General features: G+C 35.3%; 2 protein-coding genes across 3 annotated transcripts in view; one reads left to right on the top strand and one right to left on the bottom strand.

The window, feature by feature from the left end:
• Window positions 1–1,217: 1,217 nt before the first annotated feature.
• LOC144437283 (26S proteasome non-ATPase regulatory subunit 7-like) overlaps window positions 1,218–21,763 on the bottom strand; it is a 38,074-nt gene continuing 17,528 nt past the window's right edge. The window contains exons 1-7 of one of the 2 annotated variants that reach the window (XM_078126207.1): window positions 11,467–11,485; window positions 7,340–7,698; window positions 6,361–6,453; window positions 5,307–5,404; window positions 4,637–4,717; window positions 4,213–4,304; window positions 1,218–3,346 (exon numbers count right to left, since the gene is read on the bottom strand). In XM_078126207.1, the coding sequence (XP_077982333.1) occupies window positions 2,896–3,346; window positions 4,213–4,304; window positions 4,637–4,717; window positions 5,307–5,404; window positions 6,361–6,453; window positions 7,340–7,511 (987 nt within the window). In that variant the 5' untranslated portion in view covers window positions 7,512–7,698; window positions 11,467–11,485 and the 3' untranslated portion in view covers window positions 1,218–2,895. Of the gene's footprint in view, window positions 3,347–4,212; window positions 4,305–4,636; window positions 4,718–5,306; window positions 5,405–6,360; window positions 6,454–7,339; window positions 7,699–11,466; window positions 11,486–21,763 lie in introns of those variants that run through there. The other variant, XM_078126206.1, reaches the window with a different exon arrangement.
• LOC144437282 (uncharacterized) overlaps window positions 7,979–21,763 on the top strand; it is a 109,259-nt gene continuing 95,474 nt past the window's right edge. Inside the window, exon 1 of the mRNA XM_078126205.1 lies at window positions 7,979–8,192. Coding sequence (XP_077982331.1) covers window positions 8,037–8,192 — 156 coding nt within the window. The 5' untranslated portion in view covers window positions 7,979–8,036. The remainder of the gene's footprint in view (window positions 8,193–21,763) is intronic.

The raw sequence follows: 21,763 nt of genomic DNA, 5'->3' as shown, positions 1-21,763 counted from the left end.
CTGTATATCCCACTACCTTCTCTGAATTGAACTCTTTGACACCATTCAAGCATGATTCAAGTGAGTGTTTTGAAAGCCATTCATAACATTTGAAAGGAAACTTATGACTCCTCTCTGTGTATCTATTCCCTCCCCCCACGCGTGCCACATGGTAGAGCAAAAGGAATTACATGTTGATGATTACTTGACATTGAAAAGTATGTTTATTCATTTCACATATGATACTGTTGTATGGTAAACTTGCAAAATTGTTTTCAATCTGTATTGCACGCTCTCAACCTTAGAATGATATTTTGGCCTACAAGTAATAAAGTGCTAGGTTCTTCAGAGAGTTATGTACAGAATTACTTGTGTAGTCGAGAGGGAGAAATGTTGGCTGGGGACTCTATGAAAACTAGATGGATGCGCTATAGCTACCCACTGTTTCCCAGAGGATGATGATCACTGTCCGTCTTACAACAATGTTCCACCAACTGTATATATTAGTCTGTCTCATCACGCTGTGCTAAAATACCTACTATAGCAGCAAGTTTCTCTATTTATCACAGTGAAATCTGTCACTCCCTGAGGTTTAATTAGTTTACATTTCACCAGTTGGTATTACATAATGTAAGTAGAGTCTTCAGGACAGCGACACTGTGGGGATATCTAGTCTGGTATAGTAAACAAAGTTCCAATGTGTTCTAGTTGCAAATTTAACATCACAAGTTGGAGTTGTTTGTTTATTAGTCTGAGTGAATTGAGAGAGTGTATGTGTGACATATTATCTGTGTAGTAACTAACCAGCCTTGGTCTTATCAACAATTTGTTTACAATTAAACATCAGGGAGTGAAAGATTACACTGTGATCAATAGAGAAACTTGTTGCTAGTAGGTAGTTTTAGCACAGCTTGAGACAGACCAAGAGATACGGTTGGTCGAACATTGTTGTACATATTTGGTGTTTGGCAGGACAAAGCTACATACAGTCAATGCAACATACTTCTACCTATACAAAATAAATTCATTTGTTCAACATCCATCCTTAGACTGCACGATACACTGTGTCATGGCAGCCAGATCCCATCAGCCATCACTTCACAGGGATGCCCAGACACAGTGTATCCATAGACAATAGAGAGGGACCTCTCTATTGTCTATGGTATATCTAACAAGACTACATCCATCCACTCTAGTTCAAATAACTGACAACTCTATCATTTCAAACAGTCTGGACTTTTTCAGTTTTAATAAATCATTATATCGTACAGAAATGAAACAAAAACAGGTCCCCTGCTAAAAAAAAAAAGAAGGTGAACATAGGGTACTGATAAACACTTGGGCAATATTTCAGATAACAAACAGTGGTTACAACAAAATTATGTATTTGTGTGTTATGTACTTTCTTGAAAGTACAACTATGAACTACAGTGTGCTTAGGAAGAATTTTCATCGGCTCTGGGTTCAGAGTATCAAATGAAAATAAAATAATGTATATTGAAAGAAACATTCACCTGGAGAGGCCCAGTCTAAATTGGGATTTTGTCATCAAAATCCCAGCTTTTTCACTCTGGCTTGTTTCACATGTCCTGGAAGAGATGGGTTATTTAGTGGGTTTCCCAACCAATAAAGATGGTAGACAGTATGGAAATCCATGCAAATTTGACCAGATTTGACCACCCTGTTACTGAGGGGGTCCTAACCTTCATAACAATACTGGACTCTGTACCACAAACCCTGCTTTGAGTCAGGGGTATGAATGTTATTGGACATATTTTTTTTTGTATTGATGTAATAGAAAAGAGTCTCCAAAAATATTTTTTTTTTATTTAAAAAAAAAAAACATGGTTTAAACTAATAATGTATGTAGCATAAATGAGTATAGTCAGTTTCTCTACGAAACAGAAATTTGAAAGTGGTACAATTACTTTCAATATAGTGTAAACAATTTTTTACTATCATTTTTACACAATCAGGGTTCATATTGATCATGTATTTATTTTCCCAAGACTTCATATCTGATAGACTCTTAAAGGGGAATAGTACTACACGAAATTAAGGCATTTCCATAAACTTTGGGGTGTGGTGCGGTGAGCCATTTCGTGACATTTACACCACATAAATGCATTACGTTGGGACCCTTACATGCTTATTACGTTCAAATAATACAATCCCGAACATTCCTATTCTGCTATTACATTTGCAAGTCTGCTGACTTCGATGAGACAATGTATGTCCATGACAAGGACCTCCACTGAACAAGGAATGAGGAACAAGTTTCAGCTCAATGTTTCTCTTCAGTGTGCCCTCTAATGATAGCCAAATTTTGTTGTTGTCGGCCAAAATGATAAAAACTGACATTTCTTGTGAGTCACCACATAGTAACACATAGGGAAACACCAAATTTTGGTGCGTCATTTGAAATTGTGTGTGTCAGTAGTGCATCAAATTGGCTTAGAGGGCGCATTGTTTCTCTGCAATCGTGTGTAATGTCAGTGATTTTTAGTTCAAACTTCTTGCTCAGGTGCAAAGCTAGTCAAAGATTCAAGATGTTTTCGTAATGAACTACAACAGATGTCGACTATGTCTCTCCACCACAAATAGATTATGAAAATGCCTCTATATCCTAGAATGGCATTCCCCTTTAAACTTTCTACTTGAAGATCCCCCAAATCTCCCAAATATCTTCCATTCTTACATAATGGAATAACAAGTCTTCATGAAAGACATAGACCCACACCCATCTATGGGTTAATTTGTGTACCTAGGTCATGTCTTTAAGACTTCGACTTGTGAACAAGTGGTTATGAAAACTAAAGCTCACTCCTGGTGGGAGGCTTAAAAATCTCTCTCAGATATTGTAGTCTGGATCAACTGGAGTGTGAACCCTGTGAACAGTTCTTTTTATCGATATCATTATTTCTTTGAGGCAGTGGAGTCCGATTTCTTTTTATCCTTGTCCTTATCCTTGTCATCCTTATCCTTATCCTTATCCTTGTCTTTGTCCTTCTTATCTTCCTTCTTCTGCCCTTCCTGTTTTTCAGCATCCCTGTTGTGGATTTTGTTGTTGATGAGGTTGTGTAGTGCAATAATGGACCTGATGAGAGCTGCTAAATAAACCACCAGCATTTGATCATTTGTTTTCACCAGGAAGGCTTTGACGAATTCTGAGAAATTGACATCGGGGAGGAGATTGAAAATGTCCTGTAACTGGTATATGATTTGGTGGTTGACGGGTAGTTTGCCCTGTGCTACTTTGTCCAGGTAACTCTGGACATCTTGTATATGTGAGTGGAGACCTTTCAGACCCATCAGTTGGTTGGTGATCCGTTGTGATAGCGTTCCTACAGTTGTGTCTTTGATGTCCCTGAAAATATAAAACGACACCGTGAAATTGAGTGTCCAGCAATGTTTTTGTTTCGGTGGCAACTATAAGTAAAATCTAACAAACTTTTATGTCATTTTATTTTAGTTCCACACCAAAATTATGATATAATGTGTGGGGAACTATACCAATTTTAACAGTATTCAATGGAAGCCACATGTATGTTAGTTTTACCAGTTTCCCCCCTTTCTGTTACCAAGGTTTCTAGACCTCAGCAAAAACACTGTGACATCATAATAGAGGGTGTTTAGTTATGAGAGTAAGGTGGCGCTGCTCTGTGCTGGTGAAACAGCCTACTCTGTCTTGTTAAATCTGTGTTTTTACTACCACTGCCTGTGTGCTGTATGCTATGTTTAGTTACAGGCTCATGATCTTAAATCTGTACATTGCTGGTTCAAGTCTAGTCACTGCTATTTGTTTCTGGATGGCTAAAGATCCTGGGGCAACATCTGAACTACTGTTGTGCTTCTGTGTACTTAACTGTATAAATAGGACCCGGCTGGACAAAGACTATTTTAACAATGAAGAAACAAATTATCAGGCTGTGATCACATTCTCCAAAATGAATTTTGTGACTTGCATATACTAACACTGACAAATGTACCAAGTTTTTACAACTTCTAAAATTAATTTTTACATGCAAATATAATGTGCAGTCAAATGGACCAAGATGAAGGTCAAGTATGTGAATTTAAAAAGCTAGTAAGGTGAGGTGAAGAAGACAAGTATTCGCAAGCCAAATATCTAGTTATTCTCTATACAAATTTGGTGTCAAGTGTTACTCCAGTACAATGTCACCTGTTTTACGCTGTACATTAACTGTGATATAAAAGAGACACTAGCTTTACCTAAGGAGATGTTCAACACCAACTTCCTCTGCTTCTTCTGCTCCAATCTCACTAGGAATATGTTCAAATGTTTTTGTTGTTGGAGTACCATCCTGCGACGAAGAGTAGAGAAAATGTTTCCATGACATTTCACACTTGATTTCACTTTGACAACATCTCCAATTTTTCAAAGATGCTATAGAAAAGTCACACACGTTATATCTCACTATTTCTCAGAAAGGTCTTCTGCCTCCTTGGAATGAGAGCTAACATCTTGAAATTCAAAGAAAGGGCTTACATGTGTGTGCCTTGAGTACAACTGGATGACTATCGACTATAGAACTGTATCCTTGCATCCACAACTACTTATTACCCCCCCCCCCCCAAAAAAAAAAAAAAAGAAAAAAGAAAAAAGAAGAAGATAATCTATACTGAAACGACTTACATCATGTACTTCTTCTACAGCTACATATGCCTCTGTTGGTAAACCTAGATCTCTAGGTTTAGCATCTATAATGACTAAAACCTGCAAGGAAAATTAAAACAAAACATTAATGAACGATAAATACATTGACTGTATTTAAACTTGAGTGTTCTCCCTCAGAATTTTTTCCAAGAGAAGACTAAGAGACAAGTAAGACCTTTTGTAGTAGTATAGTATTTAGTCATGGGGGGATTTTGACTCATCCCCATCACTAGTACTTCCAGTAAGGGTCTTATATTCAAACCTAAAATTAGATTATGATTTCTCGCAGCGACATTCAACCTAACACAGATACCTCCATGTCACAGTCCATCATGAAATTTAGCCCTTTGTGATTAGCTACTCCAGTCAAATGACTCATTAATATTCATATTGTTCATTTACTTATACGGTTCCATCTCTGAGTTCATTCTAATCATATGGTGACACTATTGACGTCATATCTCAGTGGGTAAATTAACAATACCAAATAAGAATTTGTGCCATCTTTCTGTCAGTAGCTTTACTGAAGTCAAAAAAAGTTAACGAAATCTTGTCAAGATATGAGAAGATAGACAATTAGACACACTTTCACCCTACAAATCCATGAATTTTGACTAAAATCATAGTTATAGTCTGTATTTATACTTACTGAATTGGCACAATAATTTTTGATAATTTCATTGACAGCGATATCATTCCGGTGAAGTTTAGGTCCTGTGTGGTACCATCCAACAATCTTTTCACGAGCTGAAATCAAGATGAGATGGTAAGGGTTACTGTGATAAAGTGGCTGTGCTGATTTCACTGACTGCAAAATATGACATATCAGTTTTTTTAAAAGGTAGGAGTGTGTAAACCTCCCTGATTTCCATCAGGTTTTATTGAGATTCCAAACCAAATTCATGGTACAAGGTATTAAAATTAAATGCACGTTCTAGCCACCACACATGACAGCCTGGGTTACAGTTACACCATGCTTTCACTACAGTGGGTAGAACACTGGATTTATCAGGTCAAGTCCATGTAAAAGATAATGGCTGTGGCAGGATTAGGATTAAAGTGGAAAATTTTATAAAAAATACAGTCAGGTAAGGACACTAACCATCTACAAAAGGTAGTTTGTAAACTTCTAAACATTAAAAAGCAGATAATAAAGACCAAGCAATGCTGTTTGACAAAAAGGAGAGTACAATTTTATTTCACTGAAATGCCAATTTTTCGCTAAAAATTCTGGTACAAGGTATGGAAATATATGCAAGTTCTACTTGAACTCCCCCCACCCCCACCCCCACCCCTTGCTCACTCTCGCTGAATTACCAGAGTCTCAAAAGCTTAGCAAAGAGACAGCAACTGAGAACTGAATTAATCATACGAGGGCTCAGAATCGGCTCTAGTGTTAATCTTGGTATTACTTGGTCTTGTAACAAGATCTGAGCTGAGTTTGACTAGGTATTGGTGCTTAGAAATATTATTCTTTTTTTTTTCAATGCAATGACCAACTACATGTAAAGCTAGGGGGATGATGACCAACAAGGGTGCTTATGGCTGATACATATCACTATATTAGCTAGATGCATCGGCCATTAGCAACCCAGTTGTCAATTTTAAGTTCTGACAACGAGAATGGTTCGTGTCACAGAGTAAGACCAAGATCAACACTAGATCCAGTGGCTGTGGGCAAAATACTCTACCATACAACTTACCATTGACTTTCTTAAACATGCCATACATACATTCTAGGTAGTCGTGGTCTAAAAACAGGACTGATGCATCTTTATCATCTTCATCAAAAGGTACTTTGGGAGAAAAGAAAATACAAATTCATTCATGGTTACGGTAGACTGTTGAGCTTCAATTAGGCAGCATGCTGTTTTCAACATATCATTACTTGTTAGGAATTACACAAAAAAATAGAGGAACTGATACATGCAGCACATAAAATGCTACTTTTCAACTCCCTGTGACCACAAACAAACAGATTTGTGCTTGAATCTTCTTTTTGTGTTCACAATCACAGTGAGATAAGATGTATCATTTGGTGGATGAAAAATCAATGTGAAACAACATATGCGAAAGTCCTTGTTTGTAACACATTAAATTACACATTCATAATAAACATTAAAATGTTGTTATTTTACGTAGTAATACACAGTAACAAACTTCTCACACATTTTGGGGGGCTTTTTGCAATGTACTGATATATATACGTATGGCCACTTTAAACCTGAAGCTTTGAATCTAAAGGTATTGGATTAGTACTATCCTATCAATCATGCTGTAAGGATTATACTTTTTTTTTTACTAGACCAACTTTTTCTCTAGCTCTGTTGTGTTTGGGAAACAATTTTTTTAACACCCAACCCTGAGTCCTCATCGGGCACACACACTTTGCGTGTTACGGCATACGTATTTAGTTTACACTAAGGCACACTCAAGCAACATAATCTTTGGAAAAAGATGACAAAAATGTACCTTATTTACCTTTTTTTTCAAAATAAATGAAAATCACTAAAGTAATATGTGTTTGAGACCTACAATGTATGTGTTTTATCTTGGAATATCTGTATAGGGTTAGGGATTCCAAAGACATCACAAGTTTCACTAAGAGTAACAAAATTTCTATTTCCGTGAACATGAATTATTGAAACCTAAATGCTGTCTTGGAGAATTAATAAAGCTTACCTGCAAAGCTATTTGAAATATCGAGAACTTCTTTCCTGAGCGATCCAAGAAGAACTCCACACACTCGTTTTTGATTTCCCACTTTCCCCATTCGATTGAAGTGGTCCACCACACTCAGTAACACCAGTGGATGAACCACTACTTTCTTGATAGGTGCATTTGGCGCCGACATTCCTCTTGCTACCTTTCGTTTGTACTTTGGGTTAATCTAATTGACAGCAATCGCTAGAAATGATCTCCTTTCATCCACAACTCAAGGGGTTTGCGGACGAAAAATCGCAGAATCACGCTTTCTGCAGTCAGATTCAAAATGGCCGATTATCGTGGTGCGCTTGCGTCGTGACATGACGCTGACCGCTCTGTAAAAAAAAAAAAAAAAAAACAAGACTATTATTTTAGATAATCACCAAATTCGACTCTTATATATACAAAAATAACTGTTTTAGACTTCATTAATTTATTTTAGACCGTAGTTTGAAAAGATTTTGATTTTGTATTTGGGTTATCCCAGCCGCAAGGTGGCGTCCTTCTCAATTGAATGAACTGAGCTATCGGCCACTGAAGTGTTGTGTTATTGTAGTGAATGACAATATAACACTTCTGGACAGACACATTATACCAACATACAGTCCAGTACTCGACAATAACCAATTGATCTAAATCAACCCGGCGTCTGAACGGACACAAAATCACAAAAATGTCGGCAAATTGTTATCCCAGCAAGGCTGAGAAGGGAGGCGGACTGGAAGAACAACACGATCGCCTGACATCGAGACACATCGAAACACTCGGGTTTCTGCAAGAGATAGTCAGAGAAAATAAGCAACTCAAGGTCAAAGTCGAGGAATTGGAGGTAAAAAAAATAAGTCTTGGAAGATAAATTACTTTAAGTTCCCTGTAACCTACTTTGGACATCGTTGAAAGCACATGTACTATGGTCTTGAGACGAAATAAACACTAGTTTCTAAATATTGTCTAAATATCACTACAAATTGGCCAATCATGTATTCCTGTCTGTCGCATTGTACGTGGGGGTACACCTTCGCTGTAATATCACTATAATTCATTGATAAACTCCCTCCTCCTAATGTTGTGTCGAAATAACTATCACCACCGAGCACTACATAGCTCAATGAGTTGCTCACCGACAATCACAACCCCTGCATATATGGCAATACATAACTTTCATAATTAATTATATGCACAACCTTTCACCTGTGTAATGAGCTCTCTGATTGCACATGACTGTCGTCATGGTAATTAATATATGAGGATTGCTACATTATTTTCTAATATTAGTTCTCTTCATCTCCATGTACAGAGTGATGGCTGCAGTGCTTGTTAGAAAAAATATGTATTTTGGAAACATTGTTCATGTCATTGCTAAGTTTTGGTATATGCTGTCTCGCACAGTTGTATCGAAGCTCAGTTGTATCGAAGCTCAGATAAAAAAAATTCATTCTTTTGAAGCCTTTATCTGTGCACAAACGTTTTGACCACTTTATTTTTTTCTAAAAATATTTGAGTCACACTCATAACACAGAACATAAAAGTAACCAATAATCATGTTGTTATTGTGTATAAACAAATTATCATGACAATAAGATAATAATAGAAACAAACTGTAGGAGGGTAAAAATCTGGAAACACATAAATACCTAAAAAATAGTACTCTAAAAAGTGTTCTCCTCTGAGAATAATGACGTCATCACAATAAATTTGCATAGCACAAGAAGACATTGTTATGTGAATGACTATCTTTTGTTCTTGTGAAATCATAGAATGGACCCCACTACTCTACTAACAGAAATATTTAACATTTCGCAAATTATTTCAACTGTCTGAGATCATATGCTAATATGGTTTCCAATTATATTACAGTAAATCCATGCATTTGCACAATATCACTTTCTGAATTTTAATTTTCTAAATTTTCACTTTGTCGAAGCTTGCACTGACAGTCTGGTTGTGGTGCAAGGAAGGAATATAGTCCTACATAAACAAAAGATTAGGTTCGTCGTTCAATATTGCCAAGCCTTTTAATTCCAGACTTGTCTGATTCCATAGCAACAAGATCACAGTCCACAACTATGCATACACAGAAATGGTTCCAGGGGACATGCCTAAGGGTTTATTTGCCCTCTCAGGTTTCATGTATTTAGAGAAATGTCTTCACAACCAACAGAACTCGGTATCATAGTTTTGAAATGTGTAGTTGTCTAGCTTTGGAATACGAGATGGCTTAGTCTGATTAATCCAGGTAAAATACATAAAGAACAGAGCTAGCTTTACCTCCTTATTCTGCCTCCTTATTCTATTTTTTTTTTCATAAAAAAACCCCAAAACAGTTGTGGCAATACCAATAGTTCAAAGTCCCAATTCTTAATCACCTCCTAACTATTTGTCTTCGTACTTCAAAAAGAAACAAAAAGATCGATAAAAAAAAAAAAACTTGACCTGGCTGTCCAGTCTTTAAATCATGACACTTATTCCTGTTCCCACCCTTATTGTTACTTCTGCATTCTGAGGTATATACCGACAATACAAATTCATAATATGCCTACCCCTATCTTGCTTTCATACAAAAAGTGATCGTAAATAACTCAAAAGAGTGATAGCTGCTATAAGCTGTCTCGCTAAAACTAGTTTAAATAGCAGTGCCAAACATCCTGTTCAAGTAGCCCAACCATTCTAGAGGTACAAGAAAGGTCAACTTAAAAAAAAAGACCTTCTGCCTGAGTAAACAGAGTGTTGTTATCACAGAAAGAATGTTTTGTGCGGTATAACTGAGAGACCCAGATAATCTACAGTACTTCTAATTGTGTAGAATATTTAATCATCAAATTAGAACTCACTCGGTGAACTTTCCAAATTTTCTTTCATTAGATGTAGTTCAAAGTAGGAACTGAGTATCAACACTAGAAGAATATTATGAAAGAAACTCATAACTCACTGACTCATAACTCACTGAAAGTTGTGTGGGCAAAATGAATCTCACGTTTTGCTACTTTTCACTAGCACTGTCAGGGTATATCACTGAAAAATTTGCAATTTAGTTTTCAAAAAATACTTCTGACTAAGGAAATAGAACTTTCTTTAAAGTTCATGAACTTTCCCACTAGAACTAGTAGAAGAACAATTCCTTATTGTACATGTACATGTATATATGTGATATTTTGGGTCACTGTCAACCTATTGTAAAGGTGGCATGAACTACAGAGGAATACCAACTATTCCCTGCACTTCTCTACTCCAAAACCTTCTAGCTGTAACTATGAACTGTTCAAGGCCCAAACTTTTGCCTTTCATCCAGGAATTTTTCTTTAGGCCAAATAAAAAAAAGTTGTTTGGTTCCAGTTACCTGACCCCACCTAGTTTTTCACGCCGACCCTAAACTTTTTAAAAATGTATTTGAGAAAAATAATATTGTGAAGTATTGCAAGAAATAGTGGATGCGGAAACTGACATCAACTTACAAAGACAATATAAAACTATTCTTCCAATCTGTAATGGCTGTACATCTGATAGGAAGAAATAAACAACACAGAGACTATTTGGAAAACAATGGTAAACCTGAACTAAACACTCACACATGAAAAAAAAATATAATGAAATAAAATAAACAATATACATACCCCACCTATTTTAAAATTGAATGTAATCAGAACCACACAATTTTATTTGTTATGCCTTATTGAAAATAGACCAAACCTTTGCTAGAGACATTTCACTCCTTTTAATCTAATTTTTTATCTGCTAGGTGTCACTGTGTAAACAATATGAATTAACAGTTCAAACTATTTGAATTTGAATTGAATTTGGATTTCCTTATTCACCAGATACAGAAAAGAATAACAAATATTTATCTTTCAAAGAAGAAGTTATCAGAAATTGATAATACATCAACTGGTGGTGACAACAGATGTAGCTCAATCTGAACTTGTCAAGGCTGTGACTCTGACAAAATAAATATACAAGAAAAAAATTACAAATAGGCAACTTGCAAACCCACCATATTGAATGTTGCACCATGGGAAATGTGATAATAAATACTAATCAACTAGTATTATAAACAATATTGTTACATTGTTTGTAACCACAAATAATCAATTTATAGTTACCCTGACCATTGTGGGAGGTTTATTTTAACAGTAGCTCCAGATTATGTATTACAATAACCACAGATAATCCCATAGTCCTTTGTGTCTGAGCATGCTCAGTCTGGATTGCAAGTTCCCTATTGTGTAACTGTGCAATACATAGAAAGAAAAGAAAGAAAAAGAAATAATATTGATAGCATTAGTAATAAATAGACTTATTATTATAGTATAATAATGACTGAATTAGTGTTTAATTACATGTTTAATAAAATTTATATAAAGTTAAAGAAATATACATTGTATTGTAAACATATGTTTCCTATGAATCAAATCGGATCTGAACAAAGTGTAAAGATGTTGGTATACAATGAAGTTTGGTCATTATAAGGGACGATCACACAATGTCACACAAGCTCAATAAACGAACTTTGTTCGTTTAGGACAAACCCTATTTTCAAAGTCAGGCTCTAAACTTTGACCTTGATCTGCATCTTCAAGGAAAAATAACAAATTGCTCAATAACCCTTGACTTTTTATACATAGAAACACTGTTCAAATAGTAGAGGTAAGCTTTCTATTCAGACAAATGACTTTTGACCTTGACCTTGACCTTCATCTTCAATGTCAAGTTGAAGTTAGGTCAATAATCTTGAGATCTTTGTTCATAGGATCATTATTCAATTGTCTTCACTACATGTAGTATTATCAGAGGTAACCTAAGATAGTTATCCATGACCTTGACCTTCATTTTCAAGGTCATTTAGCAATTTATTCCACACATTGAAGTTTTTCATGTATAGCTATACTTTTAGAGATGAGATTTCTATGTAAAACTGACCTTTGACTTTGACTATCAACTTTTAGGCTCAAATAGTAACAATTCGCAAAATATACTTGAAATTTTTTTTCCTTGAGATACCATGAAATGCACATAAACGTCCATATTATCAGAGACAAGCTGTCTAGTCAGACTAACCTTGTGTCATACTAGGCCCATATATCAATACTGGAATACATGTCGGTAAAGTTATCTCGGTAAAGCTATCTCGGACAGAAAATGTATTTTTTTTGTGAAAATGAAGGTCTAAATGTTCTTGAAGATGTACTGCAGTTTTTGTTATTTTGTCCTTTATATCAGTCTCTTAGAAATGAACTAATACGAAATTATTTTATACAGTACACAACAGGAGAAAAAGCAATATTGTTTACTTTCGACCAGAAATCAACTTACAATTTTTGTTTGTCTATTTTTGTATTCAAAGCATTTTTACTCAGAGAGAAGATACTGTTATCTTTGTAATTTCTATTTTATTTGTCATTGTGTTCCAAAAGTTACTGTATTATTTTAATATCCTATTTTTTTTGTTGAGTGATGGACGGTGACCCTACGAATAAATAAATCAGTGTTGCAGCCAGAGGGGATTTTTGGGTCATTTGACACACATTTTTTGAACCTGACCCACAATTTTGGAAGTGATGGGTCATAGATGACCCACACTGAAATTGTATGCAAATATGTTTAGCAACTTGACCATGCCTATAGCAACAGCCAAATAATCATGTATACTGCATAGATAACAACAGGGTTGAATAGACAACTGCATAATCATTCAGCAAATATCTAGCATGGATCAGCATGTGGGTAAATATTTTTAAAAACTGTACAGTTGTGCTTACAACTCCATTGGCGCTTTTTTTATAATGTCCCCCCAAAAATTTATGATGACCCAGAAAAATGAAAGTCTCGGGACACCATGTCCCACTCTTTCAAAAGGCTGGCTGCAACACTGAATAAATATGAATATTTTGAACTAGGTAGAGTTGATTTCAGTTTTGCTTGTAGTGTGAATTTTAAATATCACATCACTTCATGTTATGTGTAGACATTGCTATGTATCATCTTTTGAATTTATGAATTTTAGGATTCTATCTGAGATACCAATGAAGAGCACTAATTAGTGTTGGGGCCTATGTCTTCAAATGGAGAAGACTTGTTCAATATCTAATAGACATTTACAGTTAGAATTTGAAAGTAGAACAACACACAAACATATAATTTGATGAGCCTATCTAACACTTGGAACAACTGGAAAGGTGTCTTTATATTTGGTTTAATATATCATACTGGACTATCACTTTGTAGCTGAAATGTTTGGAGTCTGTAGATCCATGTCTTAGATAAAAAAGACATTGTTCTCTCTCATCATCATCATGGTGAAGTGACACCTACATGTTGAGATCTGTATCAGGGTTGGAAATACATTAATTAAGTGATTCCCAGGTGCTTTACCAAGGTATAACATATAGTATGGAAATATGTGCAAATTTTACCCGATTTCCTCTCTCTGTTAAAAAGTATGGAAAAGTGTTTTTTAAATTACCAGATTTCCCATCTCCATTACTGGGAATCGTGAACTTTAGCAAAAAAAAAAACCACACTGTCTACATGTATCTATGGTTCTGTTTATGTGATGGTTGCTACAACAGTGACATTACCCTGTATATATCTGTAAGTGTCTTGAAGGAACTAGAAGGGTACAGCCCTAAACAATGGGGAGCCAAGACAACCAACTGTTACAGTGTGGTAGGGCAAACCATGCCAACACAGTTATTGTGCAATGCAGTGTAACTGTATCAAAAGTTGCATTCAAACCGATTACACCGAAAGTGATGGGGTTGCCTAGCAACACACAACAGTACTACTCCCAACCAGTGTGCCCTCTAAGCCAATTTGACACACCACTGACACACACAATTTCTAAATTCTAGTGACTCACCAAAATTTGGTGTTCCTTTGTCTTTCACTATGTGGTGGGTGACTCACAAGAAATGCCAGTTTTTATCATACTGACCCACAACAACAAAAGTTTGGTTATCATTAGAGGGCACACTGCTCCCAACCCAGACTACAAGAAGGAGGTACATCATAGGAGTATGATAGGACTCATGATATATACAGGAAAATTTACTTGTCATGTGCAAATAAGCCAAATTTATCAACATGGTGGTAGAGCATGGGGTGGGGTTAAAAGCTTACATGTACGTACTAGTGTTTATGACACAGGCTGCTTATTGTGTTTGTCAACAAAAGAAGAGCTCTTCTCCCAGGCGTGCGTATCTGACAATTTTAAAGAATTTTGAAAATGCAATACCATTGTTGTACTGATCATACATCGTAATGATCATGATAAAAATGATATTGTTCATTAAATAATTCACATACGGTATGTACTAAATGTAGGTTTAGACATCAAACTTTGGGACAAAACAAAATACTACCATTTGATTGGTCGATTGTAAAAAATCCAAAAGAAGAGATGAAAAAGCAAATAAAGCAACGAGAAATATCAGAAGTGATGATGTGTCCTTGTGCAATGCATTCTGGGATTGGCATTGCATACATGAAACTTCCCAAGTACTTCTATAACCATACTTTGATTTACTTACATGTCAGGGACTGTTTTAACAACATATTACTTCCAGTATATGCCATTCGATTCTTCATTTGTAAAAATTAAATGAGTATATATTTTAGATATTAGAAAGACAATGATATAAACCAAAGATAAACTGTAAATCTGTAGATATTTTCACTAAGTACTAGTACTAGTAGTACTATTGAAAATATCTAGTATATCCATGAAAGTTTTCTAAATTTGGTTAGAAGTGCAAAAATGAAGTTCAGCAATCACATTGACGCCAGACCTCCTCCCCCTAAACAATCGAAGTTCGTTTTATTGCGCTTGTGAGACATTGAATTTGTGCAGTCATCCCTAACTTAATTTTCTAAATTATGAACAATTTAGTGTTGTTCTGATAGCCTTCTGCCCTTTTAAACTTGAAGTTGATTGAACACCATAACCTTGAAAGGAATGAACTTGTTAATGTACCTTATAATGGCCAATTACAGATATCACAATTGTTTTCATCTAATTTGTCAACTACCATTTACATCAACATCTAGCATTTAACTAATCCTGAATTCCCTCATTCCCCAAGTTCATGTACATTACCATATAGCCCATGGCAGTTTCTAATGATTGACAATTCTAGTGATGTCACACCATGGTCTTAAGTTTGACCTCTAACATTGACAAGCAAAGCTTTTGGTATTAATGTGTGATGGCCATGGGGTGATATGATACCATTGCAAGGTTTCAGGTGTTTTTACAATTAGACTTAGTATAAATTCATTAGCATAATTAATAAAGACAATAGAATAGATGTTCTTTGTTTCCATTCTTCTGACAAATCAGAGTTCATGTACTTCATTCAGAAAGTTTGTTGTTGTACTCAATTATAAATGTTTTTTATAACTGAGAAATAGAGTAAACCCAGAGTTATTGTACAAAAAGTGTTTGTTAGTGGAATCACGATGGCTGACTTATTGGACTCAGCTTAGCGTGACTGGCTTGGAATCTATAGGTTGCAGGTTGTGAAATCATAATGGTTGACTGGTTAGAGTGACTGGCTTGGAATCTGCAGTTTGCAGGTTGTGAAATCACACAGTGGTTGATTGGTTAGAGTGACTGGCTTGGAATCTGCAGGTTGCAGGTTGTGAAATCACACAGTGTTTGATTGCTTAGAGTGACTGGCTTGGAATCTGCAGGTTGCAGGTTGTGAAATCACACAGTGGTTGATTGGTTAGAGTGACTGGCTTGGAATCTAAAGGTTGCAGTTTGTGAAATCACACAGTGGTTGGTTGGTTAGAGTGACTGGCTTGGAATCTACAGGTTGCAGGTTGTGAAATCACACAGTGGTTGGTTGGTTAGAGTGACTGGCTTGGAATCTATAGGTTGCAGGTTGTGAAATCACACAGTGGTTGGTTGGTTAGAGTGACTGGCTTTGAATCTAGAGGTTGCAGGTTGTGAAATCACACAGTGGTTGATTGGTTAGATTGACTGGCCTGGAATCTGCAGTTTGCAGGTTGTGGAATCACAGTGGTTGATTGGTTAGAGTGACTGGCTTGGAATCTACAGGTTGCAGGTTCACACCTCACCACTTGCTGTTTGTTTCTGAATAGCTAAAGTCCTTGGGCAAGATAGGAACCACGTTTGCTCCTCAGTTAACCTGTTCAAGTGTATAAGTGGGGACTTGGTAGGATAGGGGCAACAGGTTGCAATGTGGTGGGAGACAGAGGGTTGAAAAATACTGTCAAACTGATAACCCTGAGTTCTGAGAAGGCAGAAGAATTGTAAACTTTGAAATAATGTGTAATATGGTGGGAGCTCACCTTTTTCAATAGATTTTTCATTACATTGTGCATTTAAATGAATTTTGTTACCAAACTTTGTAACCATATCCAGTCTGTTATAGTTAAAATTTCTTTAAATACTTAGGGAGTTCAGTTGTGCATAGTTAAGTTAGTGTATAACAATGTGGAGGGATTTCCTTTTCAATAGATGTTTCATTTAGTTGACTTATCCTGGGTTTTTTTCTTTTTTACCAAACTTTATATCCTGTGGAATCTGTTTGGTTGACTTTGTACAACTACATTAATCTTAATCACTGTTAGAAAAAATGAAATTCTGCCACCACAGGACAATGTAATTAGTGGCCTACTAACTAATAGTCACCACTAGAGGGCACCCTCCATTACCTTGATTACTCCACTGGTTGATCACCCAAACTCATTTGCATAATAATCCTTTTCCTATGTCATATATGAGTGAGGAGGCCCTCTAGAGTGATTATGTTGATGATAATGACGGTCATTGTTCAGACTCTCAAGTTTCATATCCCCACTAATTATTGCCGTAGATTTGCCCTGGGCCATCTGTGCGTTTCAATTAATTTCTTTGTGTGGCGCAGCCTTAGGGGAAATCTATCTATTCAGATACTTCACTATTAAGTGCCTTTGTGATCAAAGTATTATGCAAAATTTTCATCCGTTCCTGGTTCTCAAAAGATGCTAATGTGACAATCATTTGTGAAAAATGACACCATGAAGAATTTTGGCATCGAGTCACACAATGTACATCCTTTTTTTTTTTAGTAGAAGGTCAGAAAAGTGAACCAAAATTGGTTTCAAGTGACGAGTTTTCAATAGGATCTACTGATGCTTATAAATGCTTTCCTTCACTTGTAGGTCAGGTTGTGATGTGAGGTGTTTTGGTGGCAAAACAACCCCCCCCCCACCCCCACTCTCCTCCAAGCTAGAACCATGACGATGACAATTATCAACAGCAGCAGCACAACCCCTCATCTCTGAAAATAATCAAAGCTATGAAATGTTGAAAAATTGTTATTCTGTTACATGTGATATATATATATATATATATATATATATATATATATATATATATATATATATATATATATATATATATATATATATATATATATATATATATATAAATGTTCTGAGAGATTTATCAGACCTGATCAAATCACAGAATTTCGTTTCCGTAGTAATTATTTCACCCGTGACATCAACTTTGATTTTGTGAGTTATGACTTGAATGTAGACGTTTAAATGAAACATGTTGATTAATAAAAAGGGCAGAATAGTTCTAGCATGTTAGATAAAGACAGTCAGCAGCAACACATGCCATGTCATCATCATCATGATCCACGTTTAACTAACTTAATCCAGACATTGTTTAAATCTAAGCAGTTTCCAATAGTTTCACCACTGTATTTATTTACTGATCTATACACAAAATTGTAGTATAATACATCGCATCTCTGGCAAAATGCCAATCTCATCATTTCACTCTCTGTCTCTCTCTTTTCTTTTTTTTTTTTTTGTTAACCACATTTTCCAGTATGACCTGATTAGGACAAATTAAGAGACGAAAATGAAGCCATTGGAGGAATTGTAAAAGCCAACTATTAAAGCGTGCACAGATTTGCTAACGACCATGGCATTCACTGGTTTTTGGTACTTAATTAAGGAAAATTAGCATGCCTGCAATTAGCACCGTTTCGTATAAGCTTGCTTTTGAAATGTACCGAAGCAAAAGAGAGATTTGTGATGTGAAGTAGATTGGAGTCGGCGAACTCGCCTCGCCCTGCTACAATTAATCTTGGCTCGATCCATAATTATTTTATCGACTGTTAACGAGATGGATATAGTAGCTGTTTTAATTGTATGACTAATAGTTGATACAAAAAAAAAAAGAACTGTCTCGCAAACCTAATCCATATCTCACGTATTAGTTCAGCTTGTTTTTCATCCTTCTGTTGTTTGTTTCGTTAGTGTGTAAGGTCAGATTTTTTTTCCCCGTCAAAAGTACATCAGACAAAAAAGTAGTAAATCCATGTTAATCTGGTAACGCCATTGATGAGTTCGGGATTTAGATGGCCAAACCAGATGCTGAAATGAGGCTGATTTTGTTGAGTTATAAACTAATGAGTGTGTTTGTCGTATACATACAGACGCGTTTAATCCTGCCGGCTTCCTTGATATTATCTGTAGAAGAGTATAAAACCAAAAAAAAAGAGAAAAAAAGTGCACACAGAAAATTTAATGATTTTCAGGCCTTATATTAACTCTGTGTACACGGGGTAATCAATACTACACCAATTGTATAGGTTTTACAACATCTCCATTTCTCTTTATCGACTGTCTACTCAGAAACGATTGTGATGAAATCAAGTTTTTTATTCCACCCCCTCATCCCCCACCCCCCACCAAAAAAAATGTGATAAAATTATTCATATTTTGTACCATGAGTATTTAAATCCATTCTTCAGTGTTCATATTTTAACTGTCATTTTATGAGGCTACGTTTTATAATAACTCGAATATCACACCTGATTTGCATATCATTAATATTAATATATGTAAATGAATGTAGGTGGCCATGACATGCAGAGCAATTAATAGAAAGATACATTGATATTAGAAACATTAGAGTACCGTGTATGCTGTAGGTACAAAGAAAAGGCTGCAACAGTGACAGGAATGTACTACAATGTAAATTTAGGAGGTTGATATAAAACTAAAATAACTTTGTGTTCCTGTACGCACAATAAAAACTCTGCCAGTCTCAATTCTTTCTAGTGAACTAAAATTCCAACAGCATGTAGAATTTTGATTTTCAGGTCTAAACCTGAAACTATTCTCAATCTCAAAAAATGACATATGCATGGACAGGTCTTTATTTTGAGGGCAGTAGAGTTGTTACATGTACATGGTACCCTCCTGGGAGTCTACTCCCCCTATTTGAGTATACATATTTGCTACCCTTTGGGGTGTGTTTTCTAGCCCTTTTGGTCTGAAATAAGGTTTTTCATGGGGTCTACTTTATTTTCAATTTTGCTTGGTCTAAAATGTGGTCCACTGTCGTTTACCAAATCATAACTGTGCCATTAATTGCCCCTCAAAATGTCACCTCCTCAGGGGAAAAAACTACATTTTGCAATCTGTCACTTCCTTAATATGGAACTAATATATTTTGGTCTAAAATTCTATCTTCTAAAAACCTGTAATGGGATGGTCTAAAACGGGGTACTGGTTTTTGTACAAAATGGGTCTACAATGGGGTTTGTTACTGGTGTTGGCCGGCAATATTGGCTGCACACTCCTATCAGAGCTGACCACTAGTACCACCTCTGGGGTACCATTGGCACATTACTTGTTAACATCAGATTTCCTCTCCTGTTATCGAGGTTCCAAATTCTTAAGCAAAAGCACTAAATTGCATTATTACTTTTTCATAATAAAGTTTTATAAGACCCCCCTTCCCCCCCCCCCCACCCCACCCCACCTCTGTTTTTACTACTGGGGTTCCCAACTTTTCATTATATAAATACTGATATTAATAACAATAAAAAATTATCGTATATATGATAATACACAAATGTAATCACAATTTTTCATTTGTTTCCTGCATAAAAAAATACAGTGAAAATTGACTTTTCTTGTGCACTTTTAAAAGAGGTTACTAACAATGAAAACTGAAGACTAGAAAAGATTTACAATGATCAAGCCAAAATACATATAAAATTATTTGCCACGAATAACACAACAAGTTTAAAAACTCATTTCCAGTAGAATCCACTTTGTAATACACAAAACTGTACTAAGAGATAATGAGAACATTCATTGGTATACACTTTAATTATACCGAAAATGCAAAAGAGACAAGACTTCAAATGAATGAAACAGAAATTAAAATGGCCATATGGATGAGGGTATTTACGTTAGATTATTTTAATTTATGAAATAATTTTATAATGGCTTCCTAGTTGAAAACTCAGTGTGAATCAACATAGACCAAGTCCATGTTTGTAACTCAATACATTGCAAAAAGCTAAAAAAAACACACAAAAAAAACGTACAATAACAAACATTTTATACACTTACCAGTCTTTTGCCATTTATTGAGTTACAAACATGGACTTGGTATATGTGAATTCATGTTGATTTTTAAAGAAGGAAGCCATGATAAAATTGATTTTATGAATTCAAAATCCAAAATAAATACCAAATTCTCATCCATATGGCTACTTTAAGATTATTGGAAATAAATAAAGTTGCTTTCTTCTAATTTTGATAATCTTAACTTACATTGATTCTTAAAAATAGCTGCAAAGAGATGGCTATATGAATACTTGGAGGTAGGCTTAAAGCTGCACTGATTGCAAGTAGAATGTTTTTGTTTTTTTAATTGTTTTTTTTTGAAAATGTATTGTTAGGTACAATAACTTACGGTACTCATATTGTACACCGTGAACAGTATTGCATTGCATAAACATGTTTTTTTGTAGCTGTGTAGACGATAAATCACATCAAATTGAATTTAGGTCCACATCCAAAAATCAGCGCCCTCAACGGTGATCACAATTTCAACCTGTTTCTATTCTGCTTATGGATAATATTGACCACTGATCAACTTGTACAATGTCTAGTTATTTCTATTTTAAAAATTTTCAGTGAATATATTGTGGTTGTCTGATGAAAAAATTATACTCCTGTTTACAATTAGTACAATTTTAACATGGTGACAAATTCAAAACTTTCAGTCGAGATTTAAACTTGCCACTACAACACTACCTACAGATAATATTGACCATTAATTAACAGATCTACAGTGTCTTTTTTTAAATAATAAGTAATTGACCAATTTTTAGTGAATATATCTTTGGTTATTTTGATAACAAAAAATGTCCCAGCTAGTGCAGGTTTAAGCACTAGATATACATGTACGGAATGAATGTTGACTCTAATTTACTAAAGGTTGGCATATGAATGGAGAATGTGGATTTGATCTTGTGTGGTGTGAATAATTATTGCTAGTAATAGTAATAATAACTTATCCCCAAAAAACTAAAAATCATTACAAATTACAAACACATTTACTAGTCAAGATGAATA

This window comes from Glandiceps talaboti, chromosome 7 (assembly GCF_964340395.1).
Source record: "Glandiceps talaboti chromosome 7, keGlaTala1.1, whole genome shotgun sequence".
NCBI classification, from domain to species: Eukaryota; Metazoa; Hemichordata; class Enteropneusta; family Spengelidae; genus Glandiceps; species Glandiceps talaboti.
This window is presented reverse-complemented; position numbering and strand designations above follow the sequence as displayed.